General features: G+C 46.2%; 1 protein-coding gene and 1 long non-coding RNA gene across 2 annotated transcripts in view; one reads left to right on the top strand and one right to left on the bottom strand.

The window, feature by feature from the left end:
• Positions 1-11572, top strand: part of ADORA2A (adenosine A2a receptor) — a 39498-nt gene extending 27926 nt beyond the window's left edge. Inside the window, exon 4 of the mRNA XM_075897991.2 lies at positions 5270-11572. Coding sequence (XP_075754106.1) covers positions 5270-6236 — 967 coding nt within the window. The 3' untranslated portion in view covers positions 6237-11572. The remainder of the gene's footprint in view (positions 1-5269) is intronic.
• Positions 1-15345, bottom strand: part of LOC142818458 (uncharacterized) — a 55181-nt gene that overhangs the window by 15671 nt on the left and 24165 nt on the right. The window lies entirely within an intron of this gene.

Raw genomic sequence — 15345 nt, 5'->3', positions numbered from 1 at the left:
ATCATTACAAAAACCTGTAGCGTGGTATGCAAAAGGGCCTATGTGAGCCCCTTTCTGTTTGTCTTTTATAGTAGTAGTGGTAGATTTTGTCAACTCTATTTCCCCTGGAACAATCTATCAATGAATAGTTACCTTAATAGATTTCTGATCTCAGACATGATAAAGTGAAACCTGGTTATGGAAAGAGGCAGTGATATTCAGTCTGCTCAAAATGTCATTTTTTAGCACCTAAGTAACTCAAATACTTGACAAATAGTTGGAGGAAAGCCAGTTATACTTAAAAATATCCCACAATTTCTAAACTTTATTAAAAAAAAGTGGATAGAAAATGGTGCAAAAAGGCAAAAATGTTAGAAAAAATTGTCAAAATGATTAGCTAATTCTTCAAGGGATTTCGGACTATGCTACAAAGTTTGTCATGCATGAATATGAGTTCCGCAGCCCGGAAGTGACATTAGGACACGGCTGAGGTAGGGAGAAGCACTAGCTGTTGAATGGTTTGGGATAAGTAGTAGTTCATGTCCCTAATATGCCAGATGTACTGTTCAGACGAGGCCCTCGGTCCAACAAAAGTGGTGTTCTTCTAAATTCCAGGGTAAAGTTTTTGGCCAAGAGCATGTGTGGCTCAGAGCCTATGTGTGGGAAGCAGTGGTGCTGGGGGTGCTGCAGCACCCCAATATTTTGCACCCGGCTTTTCTGTCTCCAGAAGCCAGCCCCACTGCAGAACCACCACCTGCCCTGCCAGCCCTTGGTCTCGGCCACTGGGTGACCCCTCTGGTATCCCACTGGCCTCGCCATCCCCAGGAGCCCACATGCTCCGATAGTCCCACTCTCCCCTACATCCAGGCCACTGCTGCTTGGGGTCCTGCCACCAGTGGGAGCTCTGCTTCTGGCCTCAGCCTGGGGCTCTGCAGCTATCTCTGGCTGTGGCTGGGTTGCCCGTGTTCCTGGGCCAGGCAGACTAATGCCATTTGCAGTAATTTTGACAAGTCTCAGAGGGGTCGCTGTGGGACTCTGAATCTGCATAAACAACAAGGAGTCCTGTGGCACTTTATAGACTGTGGCACCTTATAGACTAACCGATGTATTGGAGCATGAGCTTTCGTGGGCAAAGACCCACCTAATCTGACGTGCATCTGACGAAGTGGGTCTTTGCCCTCATGTTCCGATAAATCTGTTAGTCCATAAGGTGCCACAAGACTTCTAGTAATTTTGATAGCACTCTAAATGCATAGAACCCTCACTCCTCCGCCACCCAAACTCCCTCCTTTCCCCCTGCCTAAGGCTCTGGGAGGGAGTTTGGATGCTGGGTGCAAGAGGAGGTGCAGGCCCTGGAAAGACGTTTGGGTGCAGGAAAGGGTGCAGGGGTCAGGTTCCGGAAGGGAATGTGGGTGTGGGAGAGAATTTGGGGTGCAGGCTCTGGCTGGGGCAGGGATTGGGGGCTGCAGGCTCTGGAGGGTGTAGGAGGGTGCTTACCTGGAGCACCCCTTTCTGGTGCCAAGGTGAGGGGTGTCTCCCCACGCACTGCTGCCCACAGGCACAACCCTCCCCCCTGCAGCTCCCATTGGCCACAATGGAGAATCACATTCCTTTGGGGCTGCAGGGAGTGGTGTGGTGGGTGCATCTGGTCCTGGACAATGGTAGCGTCAAGCCCTAGGCTGGGAATATTGCTTGTGCTTGGGCACCATGGGCCCATCGAACTTGCTATCTGTGTGTCAAATTTCCATTTTTCCAGCACGTTGTCCCTCTTGTCATTTTCTCTAGAAACTGGTGACAATTGTGTGAATCCTCAGAAAATCTCAGGAAGAAAGAAGAGGAGTTAATCTTAACTTCAGATTTAACTGCCACGAGAGGAGTTATATCTGTGCCACAAAATGCATACTTAAAATCACAAAGGGGGAGCAAGAAATTGGCAGATGGTACCCAAAGTTCCCATCCTCCACCCACGAATTGGCTGCATCTTTCTCAGGAAGAATTTTGAAATTGTACAGCTGTTATCCCACGGCTGGAGAGGTCCCTTCCCTGACACTAAAAATACATTTATTGCAGCTCCAGCGACCTCCTGCCTCCCTGCGCTCTTACCCTCTGGGGATTTCCATGCAACAGGCTTATGAAATAGCTTTTAACCCAAGCAGTCTCCTAGCTGTACTTCCCTGCAGTACTGATCTGGCAGTAGAATTAATCAGCATAGAACTAATTCAGGGATCTCCAGGAGGCGTGAGGTGAGCCTCACCATGCCACGAGAAGTAATGTTATTGCCCCCCCCCCCCCCCCTTGACAAGTCTGCTTTATCTACAAACAAGCTCAGCCCAGCTCTGGAAGGGTCAGACCATGGTGACAAACCTCACCACACCTGTAACCTAAGAAGGTGACCGTGGCTCTGTAGTGTTTGAAGGGTTACACAGTGTGGATTTACTGCTGTAGCCCAGTCAGGGGCCTTAGAGATGGGAACCAAACACGAATTTTTAAAGAAACAGAAGTAAAGCCATTAATGTAGCTGGGGCGACAGTGTAAGGTGGGGGGGGGCACTCTGTGCCCCAGGAAGGGGCAGGGATGCCCAAACCACGCTGTGCCCCACCCCCCAGACATCACTTAGCACATCCTGGAGCATGCCACTCAGGACTCCGAACAGCAATGTAAAGGGCCTGGTCCCAGCTGCTGCCTTTGCTACAGTAGCTGGGAGACCTGGGCCCCTTTAAACCCCTGGGCCCTCAGGCAGTTGCCTCCTTTGTTCATCTCGCTTGGCAGGCCTGAAAATAGCAGCCAAGATGGCATAGGGTCTGAGCGTGTAAAAAGTCAGATTCTAGCCTTAAGAAGTTATCAGAAGAGACTGATCCTAGCAACAGTCACGGCGAGGAGTCACCCCATTGATTTCAGGGGGACGATTCGTGGGTAATAAGTAGCGAGTCTGGTAGGAAGTGACACTTCCAGACTGCCCAAAGTCTTGTGACAGGGAGCTCTTCTGGTGCTTCTCAAGCAGCAGGTAACTAACATGTTAGCGTGCACATGAGGAAATAAACCATGCTCCTTCCTGGTAGGGCCATGTTTAATTCTACACCAGCAGAAGCAAGGGTGTAGAAAACAAATCTGCCTCAAAATAGGTTACCTTGGAAGGGAAGGCTTTACAAAAAACGGACAGAAAAAAGGCCATAAACTGAGGGGTGTCTAAGAGCACATCTGACTGCCCATGTGCAAAACATGGGATTTAAAGCAGAAAAACCAGCCATTTCTGCAGCTGCTTTATTTGGAGAGGGTTACATTATCAAGTGTAAGCTACTGTTCCACATCTGAGCTCCAAGATTAGCAATAGGGCAACTAAAGCGGGCATTTAAGAAAACTTTTCAGCATCTCAGGTTTCAAGCAGGCTCTCTGAATCCAATTAATTTCAATCTGTGCTGTTGGAAAATGAGCTTCATTCCAATATGAGCTCATTGCTTCAAATTCAGCCTTAACTAGAAGGGACACCTGAGAGAACTTCCAAGTGAGCCTCCGCAGTCCTAAGAAACTTGCACATCTAAGTTGTCTGGGAGCAAATCAGCGTGGGAAGCGAGATTTGATGGTTGGCGTGTTATTATAGTTGACGATGGAGCATGATGAATAAAAGGATTTCTTCCCTTGTTGTTTGTGGAGTTGTTGTAGCCACCCTGGAGATGAAATCTTTTCTTGGACCAACTTCTGTTGGTGAAAGTGATGAGAGCTCAGTGTAAGCTCAAGAGCTTGTCTCTTTCACCTACAGAAGTTGGTTCCAAATAATACAGTACCTCACCTCTGTCTTCTAGATCTGGACTGAGTCCTCTCGCCAGCTTGTCGAGAGGAGAGTTGTGTCATGCTTCTGTTTTTTGCTCAGTCCCCCACCTTTTATGCTTTTGCAATGCAATTAAGGAATGAATGAATGATCAGTGTGCACTCCTGGCTCATGCCTGACTGTATTTTCCAAGCACCAAGAACCCAGTTCCCAGTTCTGTGTTCTAGCTGAGAGACACAGGCAGCATCTTGGGCCCCTTCCCTGTGGGGCTTTAGTTCGCTTTAGGAGCAGAGCATGTGTGGGAAGAACAGATTCAGTGAGAGAGAGTGATTGTTCTTAGATTTTTTTTAACTTTGTTTGTTAAAAGAATCCGACATGGGGAAAAGAGGAGTGCAGCTACTGGAGGAAATGGGAGCAGCCCATAGTCAGATCATGCACGCACAGGGTCAAATAGTGTGGGACCCAGCACTGGACAATGTGGGAACTCTGCCATTCCCCTTGTATGTGAAGTGCTACGAGGGGAAAAGAAATTGTACTCAGATGTGACGCATTACTATGACTTATGTTTTCAAAGCACAACGCTAGCACATTCAGCTGAGGACTGACTGCAGCCCCACAGATCAGCTAATACTTGAAACAAACAACTGTCTTTTGGTGGTGGGCCAGGTTCATACCATGCTTCTGTTTTCTCTCCCAAGACAGTGGGGTGGATTTATTGATGGAAGCACTGGCCAGAGGGGTACATGGACCATAGAACTCTGGCAGACCATAGTATGTCCTGTTCATCAGAATCCTTAATCTTTCTTCAGCTAAGGCAGCCAGCATGCTGATTTGGTTATTTTGTGAAAGATGCAGCTGTCAGCGGGTAGAGGTTGGTTATGGATTCTGTGGATCAGCGTTGGGTTGGCAATACTGAATTCCCTGTGACTGCCATCAGAGTTCTACTACCTTGGGCCTGGATACTGAACTAATGGCACCCTTTCTCCGAGACTCTCAGCTCAGCTCTACAAAAGTGGGCTACTAGCTTTGTGATATTTGGACTGTCCTCCTGGGACCCTACCTGCACTCAGATAGGGAGCAAGCAACACTGTGCTGCACGGCCAGCGAGTAGCTATTTCTGTGTTTGGTAGTGTGCACAGATAAAATTAGAGCTGCAGCTTCGGGTGTTTCAGTTCCTGAGAGGCAGAGCAGGACTACCGTTTCCTCTATCCTTTGATAAGCAGGCTCATAACCACTAGTGAGTGTTTGTAGGGCAGAGAAGGTAAATGCCAATTGGCTTTATTTGTTTAGAACCGACCTGGGCTGCTGAATACCCAAAAATGGATGGAATAGGCTAGAAGAGCCCCTTGTTCAGTTTCAACATCAGTGATGCTTCTGATCAGCACATTGCAGCGAGCTGGCGTATTTCACGAAAGGCTTTACATCCCCCGGTCGTTCCAAGGAGATGAGCCCTTGGGAAGCCTCTTAGCATCAGGTGCTTGTACCAGTTACACTGTTGTAATTCTCCTCTCCTCTGTCTTCCAGGTACAATGGTTTGGTGACCAGCTCGCGAGCCAAAGGTATAATTGCCATCTGTTGGGTCTTATCCTTCATAATCGGCCTGACGCCCATGCTGGGCTGGAACAAATGTTCCCAAAGGGAAGCTCAGTATACCAATAACTCCTTGTCCAACAACTGCAGTGAAAACATGATTGCTTGTCTCTTTGAAACTGTGGTCACCATGGAGTATATGGTCTACTACAATTTCTTTGCCTGTGTGCTGGTGCCCCTCCTCCTTATGTTTGGCATCTACTTAAAAATCTTCCTGGCAGCCAGACGGCAGCTCAAGCAAATGGAGAACAAGATGGTACATGGGGAACGCTCACGCTCTACTTTGCAGAAGGAAGTCCATGCGGCCAAGTCCTTGGCCATCATTGTTGGGTTGTTTGCCGTCTGTTGGCTTCCACTCCACATTATAAATTGTTTCACCCTCTTTTGCCCAAGTTGTGTGCGTCCTCCTCTCTGGCTGATGTACCTGGCCATTATTCTGTCTCATGCCAACTCCGTGGTGAACCCATTGATCTATGCCTACCGGATCAGGGAATTCCGGTTCACCTTTCGTAAAATTCTCAGGCAACATATTATAGGCAGGAAGCAGTTCAAGACTGGTACTGCCAGTACTAGGACTTCCACTTATGGTGGGGATGGAGAGAATACCAGCATTAGGATCAGTGAGTATGCTCTGAACATATACAACAATGGGGAGTTGGGTGCTATCCACAAAGATACTGACAAGCAGGACTTGAGTAAATGCAAGGCAGGTTTGGAATGGCACCCCAATGGGAATTCACTAGATATGGAGATAAATGGGCATCTCCCACACTCCTGCAAAAATGGGGACCTGTCAGGTGGATGCAGGAACATGGAGCTTCTTAGTGAAGAGCTAATTGGCATGCATGTCTCTTACTCTGAACTGGAGAATTCAACCTTGGAAGCAGCTGACATTTCCTGATAATTCTTGCAGTGTCTTCCCACTGGATGAAATCTGTTCCTTTGTTTTTTCTTTTTTCTATTGGCTGTTTCTGCTATAACAGAAAGGGAGGGTGAGTGGAAGAGAGGAGTGACTCCGGGTAACTACTGGGCAGGGAGGTCCTGCTCTGGATTTGTGGGAAGATCTTAAGAGTTAGACTGGAGAAAGTCTGAGAGGCACTATTTTGGACAAAGGAAGCGGAGGGTCACTAGAGGTGTCAAAGGTCCAACTCAGAGAAACCGAGCAAAGGCTAAATCTGACAATTTTAGCAGTGGGAGATTCTCTGGGTCAAGCAGGATGTGTTGTGACATTATGCTGTCCTGTGTCCGTGGTTGTTCATCAGTATAGTGTTACCACCAACATTAATAAAGATGTGGCTAAAATATTTACTTCTTCATGAGGAAGAGGGGATGGGGCTTTTAACACTGGCTTCTAACAAAAGTAGAAGGTATAGCAATGCCTACTGGCTAGGAATGATGCTTATACTACCTAGAGAGTGAAGGGATTCACCTGGTGGGAACTTTCCGTGCCTTCGACTGTGAGATTCTGTTTTAAAATCAGTTTTCAAAGCTTAGCAGAGCCACCAATTTCATGATTTTCCCACTCACTGTTAGATCACTACAGTACACTACATTATAATGAGCTGGACTATCCACAGAAGGTCTTACCTCCCCTGTGTTCCATAGAGAGGGTGTGCTGAGAAGCTACTTATACATAAGTCGCTATTTCATTGTCATTTATGAATGTGTACAAGAGAAGGTGGCTCTACCCAACCCCTGAGCCTATGGCATCCCAGCTATGTCCTGGCATGCTGAAATAAATGAAATAAACCAAATTTCTGACCCTTCCACTTCACTGAAAGAACAAAGACTATATATGATGATTTGATAGTTTTATTAGCCAAAGGAATACCAGTAGGTGTCTGCATGAGTGGGCAAAAACAGGGTAGCGGCAGGTCTACTGTAGGGAGGGCTGATCGGGTGGTGATGGCAGGTTTTGTGAACAGCTAGCTGGTGTGATGGGAGGAATGATAGAACCTAGGCTGGTTCTAGGTCCATGTTTGCAATGTCTTTGTAGCTGGTTCTTTCCTCTGTCTTCATATCTCTCTGCCTGTGTACAAAGAATGCCCATTCACTTCATAGCCTTAATTGTGTTTTATCTACATTTTCTCATTTTGGTGAACTTTCATTTCTCATCTGTTAACTTTTAACACTGAAGTTTGTTTTAAGGTCTGGAATTCAAATGAACCCAAGTTCATTTTTTTCCTGTCTTGTTTCAAACCACTTCTAGAATCAGGTTAATTGTGAAGCCTTGCTTTTCTGTAGTGTGTGGGTATGTACTGTGAACGCGTGACTGTGTGTATGTGTACACCAGTAGAAGTGGGGCATGGGAGTGTGGTTTGAGAAGAACATTTGTGTTTCAGAAAACTAGAAAACCACCACCAGTGCAGCCTCCCTGAGTTGTGCAGACAGTGCATTAGCTTGGCCTGCTTGTCTGATAGACCATGATCTCATCAGTCACAGGGTGCATAGAAATGTGGTGTATTATGAAGGGTTTTTACATTTGGTGAGAGGGCCTCATTACTTGTGGCTGGTGAAGCTAATCATCCTACATGTGGGTCAATAAAATCTTTATCCCAGCCCCACTAGCTTATACTCTGCATGAAACATGCATGTTACCAACCCCCCTCCCCCCACACCTATTCCAAACTACTCCAAAATAGCTATTTCCAGTGCTTTCTTTGTGATGATATGCACTAGTATGATGGAAACCTGCTGCTGGGACATGTGGCAATTAAAGGGGCCACTGTGACCACATTTCGGCCCCGACCTCCCAGATCTCCAGGTTTTGTTTTGTTTTGAAACCATCTGGCAACCCTAGTACCAGCATTTTTTTTTAATACAAAGGAAGGACTGGCTATTTCTATAACACTGATCTGGAAATAAATCTGATATCACAGAGTCTTCTGGGACTAGAGGCAGGTGCCTCTGTCCCATAGGAAAACTAGGAATCTTCCTTTTCCAGTGATTCATTCTTTGACCCTGAAGCATTTAGATACTGCCTCTCAATTCAGTCACAATGGGATTAATAATACTGTAGTAAAGCCATGGCTACCTACAGAATCACAGTTCTGAATATGTTGCATACTAGGACCACTTCAAACCTCATTGAAACTACAGGGATAGACATCAGATCAAGTGATTCTTTTTTGAGGGGAGGGAGTCTGAAATTCGTGATCTAGAAAAGGAAACACAGTGCTTATTCTTATTCATGGCTTATTGACAAGCTATATAAAGGGAATTTCCTTTCTGTTGTGTTCTCTGAGTGAAAAGGGGTGCAGAGGCTGGTCTTCAACTTCAGGAGAGAGGTTAGCAGTGGCGCTCCCAGGCCACTACATGGCTTTTAGCAAGTATATCTGTCAGACAAGCAGAAAGTTTCTTTTGCCAGCAAAGATCTCAGTGAAATGACAAGGCAAATATTATAACAATAGACACATCACAGTCCAGTTGAATCAGTTCCTTTTTGGCATGAGTCTTCCAAATAGCTCATTCCTCTGAGATTAGACTATCAGGCAGGCACTAGCAACACGCATTAGGTCATTTCCCTGTTCCCTTACATCATTGTTAGTCCTGCTGTCGTTTGCTTTGGGTATTTTATTACTCTTGATCTTTCCTGGTGAAACGTGGGGGATTATGCATCTCCAGCCTTCTGTAACCTTCCAGAAGCAGAGACATACATAAAGGGAAAAGAGGTTCTGATCTTTCCAGAACTTGGTTAGGTATTGAAATAGTGCTAAGAATAACATAAGATGACATCCTGCCTTCATGTCTTAACAATTAGGTCCACACAGAACCTGAGTGGGGAAAGAAGTATGGGAAAATACCAGCATTGCTCATGTGCTGGAACACACAGAAGTGCAGCAAGTATGTGCTGACATGTTCTGGTGGCTGTCACACATGGGATCCGTCTGATGCTATATTACATCAAACTTTACAAGAGCCAACTTAGATTGTCTGCCTTCCACTACTCCCCAAGCTTCCTCACAGCCGATATGTAGCTTGCTTACTACCAGCACAGAGATGGTCTACAAAGAATCTATAGCGTTAGCAGCTAGCATTGTTATTGCATAGTGACACTGACAGCAGATGACACAGATGCAGTATTGAACTCCCTGTCAAGGTACTACCAACCCCCAGCATTGAAAAACCATCAGTCCACCTCCCAAACACCACGAGATTTTAAATAGCAGAGCATTCAGGTTCTGTTTATTCGCCTTCCTCTTTTTGAGCTTTTTTTAGGATTCCCGCTTTCAGGTTTGACTCCATCTTTGTGAACCAGGAGTATGGATTTGAATGTGAGAACATGGCTCCCAGAGCTGGGGCTGTAGCAAACCTTGTCGCATGGTGTGAGACTCATTGTCTGATTGTGATTGGCAGAGGGTCTGAAGAGAAACAGGGAGCTCTGTGCAAAGCACTTGTTTTCCTACTGCCTATCCTCTCTGACTTTTTCAGCTATCTACTGTTATACTCTCCTCTCAACTACAAGGATCAGTGGTCCGTGTAAAGGTGAAAGGCGATGTAGTTTTCCCCCTTACTGCCTCATGTCCTCCTCCCTTCCTTTGCAGTGGAGAATGGCTAGCTGATGAAATACAGCTGTTCTGAAGAAGAGAAGGAGCCTGCATAAGGGGGCTGGCAGGGCGGTGGATATTAGGGAAGGAGCAGGAGGAGAATAACTCTTATGGAAGCCAAGTTGCGGGGAACTGGTCCAATGGGCAGGAGGTAGTAGTTAGAGGGAGTCTGTTCCAGTTCAGTGAAACTATTCTTTTAAAAATGGCCCTATCCCTTCAGAGAAAGCTATCTACTGTCTGACTCTGTGTGAGGAAATTCCATGAATTTCAGCATTCCCAGCAGACTAGTAAATTCCGGGGTTTATTTGCCTTGCACTGTTTTAGAAGAGGTTTTGGCTGGTTGCCAGGATTCACTTTATTAAGAGCCATTCTTAGGACCCTTTGTTTGATGGCATGCTACCTGACTATGTCTGTGCAACACATCACAACTTTATTCTGTATGGCATGGTTCAGAAGGACTGGTTCCGAAATCCTGTGCAGGTTCAGAGTTAAATAGCAGAAAGCTATGTATCAACAAGACTAAGATGGCTGAATGGTAGATGACATTTGAAAATTGGTGGAAAGAAATAGGAAAGGCTATTTCAGACAATGAGGTTTTTACAAATGAATGTAATTTGTGCTGGTCAGTAAGAGAACACTTGTGCTGGGGAGTTTGGAAAAAATAGGGAGGATTTTGGATAGCTTTGGGGTTGGGGGGAGAAGTGTGAAAGAGGACTGTGGGATATTCAAGGGGCAGAAATATGCTGGAAAATTTGGGAAGGGAGCACTTGGGGCTTTAGGAAGGCACACAAGTGGCACGGCTATTCCGAATAACCCATGCTTCCCATATTTATGCTGACTTTTCCCAAGCTGATGGTTCCCATTTGGTGGTTATGTGGCTGAGGAAAAATGGATTTTGGAGGGGGTCCTCCATCTACAAGGATGGCTAGTCACCCAGCAGCCATGCTTCTAAGCAGGGTGTCATGCCAGAGCTGTAAAATACTACAGTATTCATTGATAGGGATGCTGCCTAAAGATCAATCCTCTCCATAGTTACCATAGGCACGGGAATCTGCCCTGACACCTCACACCAATGCTGAGCGGAAGAGGTCAAAAGCCTGATTTTTTTATCTTCCTTACGCCAGCATGAATCAGGAGTAACAAATGAAATTTCATCAGTGGGAAATCAGTGTGAGAAGACAATCTGGACCCAAATATCTAGAATGTGGGAATCAGGTGAGAGTCTGTTCCTTGGACCTCTCAGCCTTATTTTGGAAGGTAGATTAGTTCAACCCATAATTAACCTCCTTTCCACTCTCAGATTTTCCTCCCTTTCCTCTGTTCTTCAAAGCCATCATCCCCATCTTGTATTACAAGATGTCCCGTGGGGAAAAAGGACCCAAATACCCTCCTGCCTACATGGTATTTCTTACCTTTTTAATTTAAATGTTTTATAAATGATACATTGGCTGCTTCACCTTTCCCTCTGTCATCATCTGTCACTTAGGTGTTGGAGTGGTGTGGCAGAAGAGGGGGTGGATTCTGTGCATGCAATTATATTTTAAGTGCATTGACCAATGGTTTAGAATGTGATAAGTCATCAGACAGCTGGGCACTAAGGGGTCCACTGCTGGTGGTGCTGCTGAGTGTAATGTCTTGGTTATGTTTTTTTAAATGAGCATTAAAATAATAAAATATATTTCTAAAGGAGTGTGAGTGCTTTTGTATTCTGGGGCTGCAGAAGCTGGGCTGTTCACTGGGTTTGTTTACCCTCTTCACATTTTGGCTCCTTCTGTTAGACCTTGTGTCAGGGCTGTTTCCTACTCTGGCACTTCAGGTGCAGAAGGTGGGGGCCTGCAAAGACATGAAATATACCTTGCCACTACAGGCTCTGGTTACAAAAACTCCCCCAGAATCACAGATTCACTGACTTGGGGGGGTGGCTGCTAACATCAAATGATATTTATCCCTAAAACTGGGGCCAAACACTTGAATTCTCCCCCAGGTATATCCCCAAGCTCTTTTGCCCCAAAATAACTTGAAAAAAGAAAAGAGAAAAACAAACTGCAGTCTCTGGTAACTGACCTCCGAGTCTGAGGCAAACAGATGCACACAGACAGACCTCTGTTACTCTCCAGGACACAAGAATCAAATCAACACCTTAAAACGTGATTTTTATTACAAAATAAAAGATATTCTTGAGAGAGCATACTTGTCTGCTAGATGTTACAGAGCAATTAAAGAAAACAAATTAAATCCCTGGGAACAATTCTTAAATGGTAAAGTGGGGAGGGAAGGCATAGATTCACACAGAGCAGTTCAAACCAAACCACAAAATAAAAATACCTTGATCCTGACTAGATTAATTTCCCCTATTTTCCTTTATTTTCCTTTACCTATTCCTGGTCTTCTCTTGGTTCAGTCCACTTCCATGCCTAAAATTCCTTGTAGGCATGGTAGTCCTGCACGGGTTTAAATTATTCTCTGTGTCTCAACTCCTGGTTTAACTCTCCCTCACAAAGAAAAAGCAGGCAAAGTGTCTATATCCAATTCAAATTCCAGCACCTTATCTCAATTGGTTCTCCTGGCCCCTCCTGCCAACCCCCTTGCTAGCTGAGTTTAATCCCTTACTAAGGGTGCTGGTCAGCACTCCTATTATCTATTATACCTTGCCTGAAAGAATTAGCATGACCCAAGATGACAGTCCCAGACAGAAACTCTTTGCATCCCTGGTTTGCTGGGTTCTATTATCCTGGCACTGGGAGGAATAACACTGATGTGCTGAATACAGCTGTACATTGCTCTGCATGATGATTGCTAGTGTACTATGATTTGGCCAATGTACAAGTCCATGTGGCAAGCTGTTGGGTAGTCAGGCACCTGAGCGGGGAATACACTTGCACCATGGCTGTGACTTTAGCACTCACTTCTCATCTGCTTGGATGCCCCGCTTTCCCAGTGCACTTCAGTGCTTTATCATTACACTTCAAACCTCCTACATGCAGGGACATTGCTGTTCCATTGCTGGATCACTGTTTGGCTTTGGCAATGCACCTCAGTCCTGATATGCACCATCCTTGCCCTTCCAGTCCTGGCCCTTTGCTAATGCTAGGAATTCTAGGGAGAGAGTGACCACTGTTCTGCCTCTCAGGCTGGCATGACAGTGTTGACAGGCTGCAGAAAGAACTGCATCTTCCTTCCCTATGCTGACAGCCAGGAAGGGGGAGGGGGGCTTAGTGAAAGTGAATATGATCCATAACAGAGAGCAAGAGATGAAGAAGTGAGCTCCTGTCCCCATGGACTGAGAGTAAGCAAGGCCTGAAGTGCACAGTGCAGGGTGACATTGAAAATATTTTTCACAAACACTGTTTTGTTTTGAAGCATCAAAGAGAAAGAGCTTGGAGGAACAATGGGAGCTGGCCCAAGTACAGTGGGAGTACCTGGAGGAACAATGGGAGCAGGACCAAGTACAGTGGGAGTACCTGGAGGAACAATGGGAGCAGGATCAACTACAGTGGGAGTATCTGGAGGAACAATGGGAGCTGGCCCAAGAACAGTGGGAGTACCTGGAGGAACAATGTCAGAATTGGTCCTGCAGGAAGAAAGCTGAGTCCTTGGGAAAACAAAATGCAGCCAGTTTAAAATGCAATTGGCCTGCTCAGAGAATCTAAACTGCAAGACCCACAGCTTGGCTCATTCATCCAAAGCATCACACGCAAAGGCAGAATTCAAAAGGGACTTCACAGTGCTTTCACTGCAGTCCCAGTCTGAGATCTATCCTAGTAACAGAGTGATATATGCTGCATGCTTTGTGAGAGGGAATGACCTAACCTTTGAATGGGGAGACAAGATGATCTCTTGAGTTGTTTTCCATCTCCAACGTCTAGCTGCCCAAAGTAGGGGTGCTGTTAATCACCAACAATCAGCATTCTAAAGCTATTGCTAATGCAATTTCTCTGCTTGACTCTCCCCTTCTATCGAAGCCCATTGGTGGTTCTCTTAGCGACTTACCCCATAAAGTAGAGAGCCCCTCAGCTCCCATTGATTTCAGACTGAAGTATGTGGCAGTGCAGGGGTTCAGCACTAGAAGTGGATGAAAGTTTTCAGTTATGTAGCATAATTGCTGAAAAATGCTGGTTCAGTTGACCTGAAACTATTCATGAGTTTGACCTAATTTAGTTTTGGATGGGACAAATTTTTTCCAGGCCATCAAACCACATGTGTCTGTATTCCTTTTGGAAACTTGGGGTTACGGCACCTGCCAGCCACGTGGGAGGTAAAGGTTTTAATACCCTGCAGCCTGCTCACTCAAACAGGGGAAGCTCTTGAGTTCAAGTCCCTTTTCTAAAGTAAGGAGTAAACCTGGGTCTGTATGTGAGTGGTTGACCTGTGTCACAAGCCATATCACTGTCTCTTCACTGCTATTATTACGCTAGTGAGATGAAAGCATCCTCAATTACAACTTAATCTGTGGTATAGACAATAGTTGCCCCTAAGTTGCCCAGCCATGCAGATTCCCATTAAGCCCCATGGAAGAGCTTAAGACTGCAGCAGGGAGCGATTTCTCCACAAGCCCTGATGTTGCTGGGGCTGGTGGAGGGGAGCCCCTTACTGCTGACCCCGGCACACGTCACTCAGGTAAGCCTGAGCCCCAAACCCCTTACCCTACCTGGATCCCTCCAGCCTGAACACCATCCTGCACCCCAATCTCTCCCCAAAGCCTACACTTCCAGCCCAAAGCCTGTACTCTCTCCTGCACCCCAATTTTCAGCCCAAACCTCCCCCAAACCTGGAGCCCTTACTCCTGCACCCGAAACCTCTCATGCCCAGTTCCACTATAGAACTTGCACCCCACCCCTCTGTCCCAGTCTTAAATCCCTCAACTCCAACCCCTCCCTAGAGTTCACACCCCATGCAGAGACCTCACACTCCTACATGGCAATCCTCTGCCCCAGGTCTGAACCTCCTCCCACACTCAGACCCCTGGGCCCCACCTCTGCCTCATAGTTTTGTTATGTGCACTAATATGAAGGTGAAATGTCGCACAGTCACTCTGTGTGGCACATCACCTCCGTATTGGTGCATGTAAGAAAATTCATTCGGCTCAGGGCGGAAAAAATTAGAGGGAATACTGTTAGACATATCTATAATGGGTAGTTAGAGGACTGTATTTCCCCCATTCCCTTCTGTGACCCCCCCTGAGGACAGTATGCATGCAATGATGGGCACTTAAACTATCTGAGCCTGGGTGTTCAGGTCAAGAGGGTATCAGAGGACTCAGACCCCATTGTGGACATCTTGAATGCTGACACCCCTACTAGAGTGACCCTCCCTTTGTACAAGACAGGGATTAAAATCACCAAGTCACTCTGGCAGACCCTGGCCTCCATCCTGCCTACAGATAAAGGGTTGAGTGACAGTAGGTTGTGCCCCAGGAGGGACACAAGCATTTATTTTCCCACCCCTGCCTGGCTCACTAGTAGT

Source organism: Pelodiscus sinensis, chromosome Z (assembly GCF_052426305.1).
Source record: "Pelodiscus sinensis isolate ZL-2025 chromosome Z, ASM5242630v1, whole genome shotgun sequence".
NCBI lineage: Eukaryota > Metazoa > Chordata > Testudines > Trionychidae > Pelodiscus > Pelodiscus sinensis.
The sequence above is the reverse complement of the archived record's forward strand: the minus strand, read 5'-3'. Positions and strand labels throughout refer to the sequence as shown.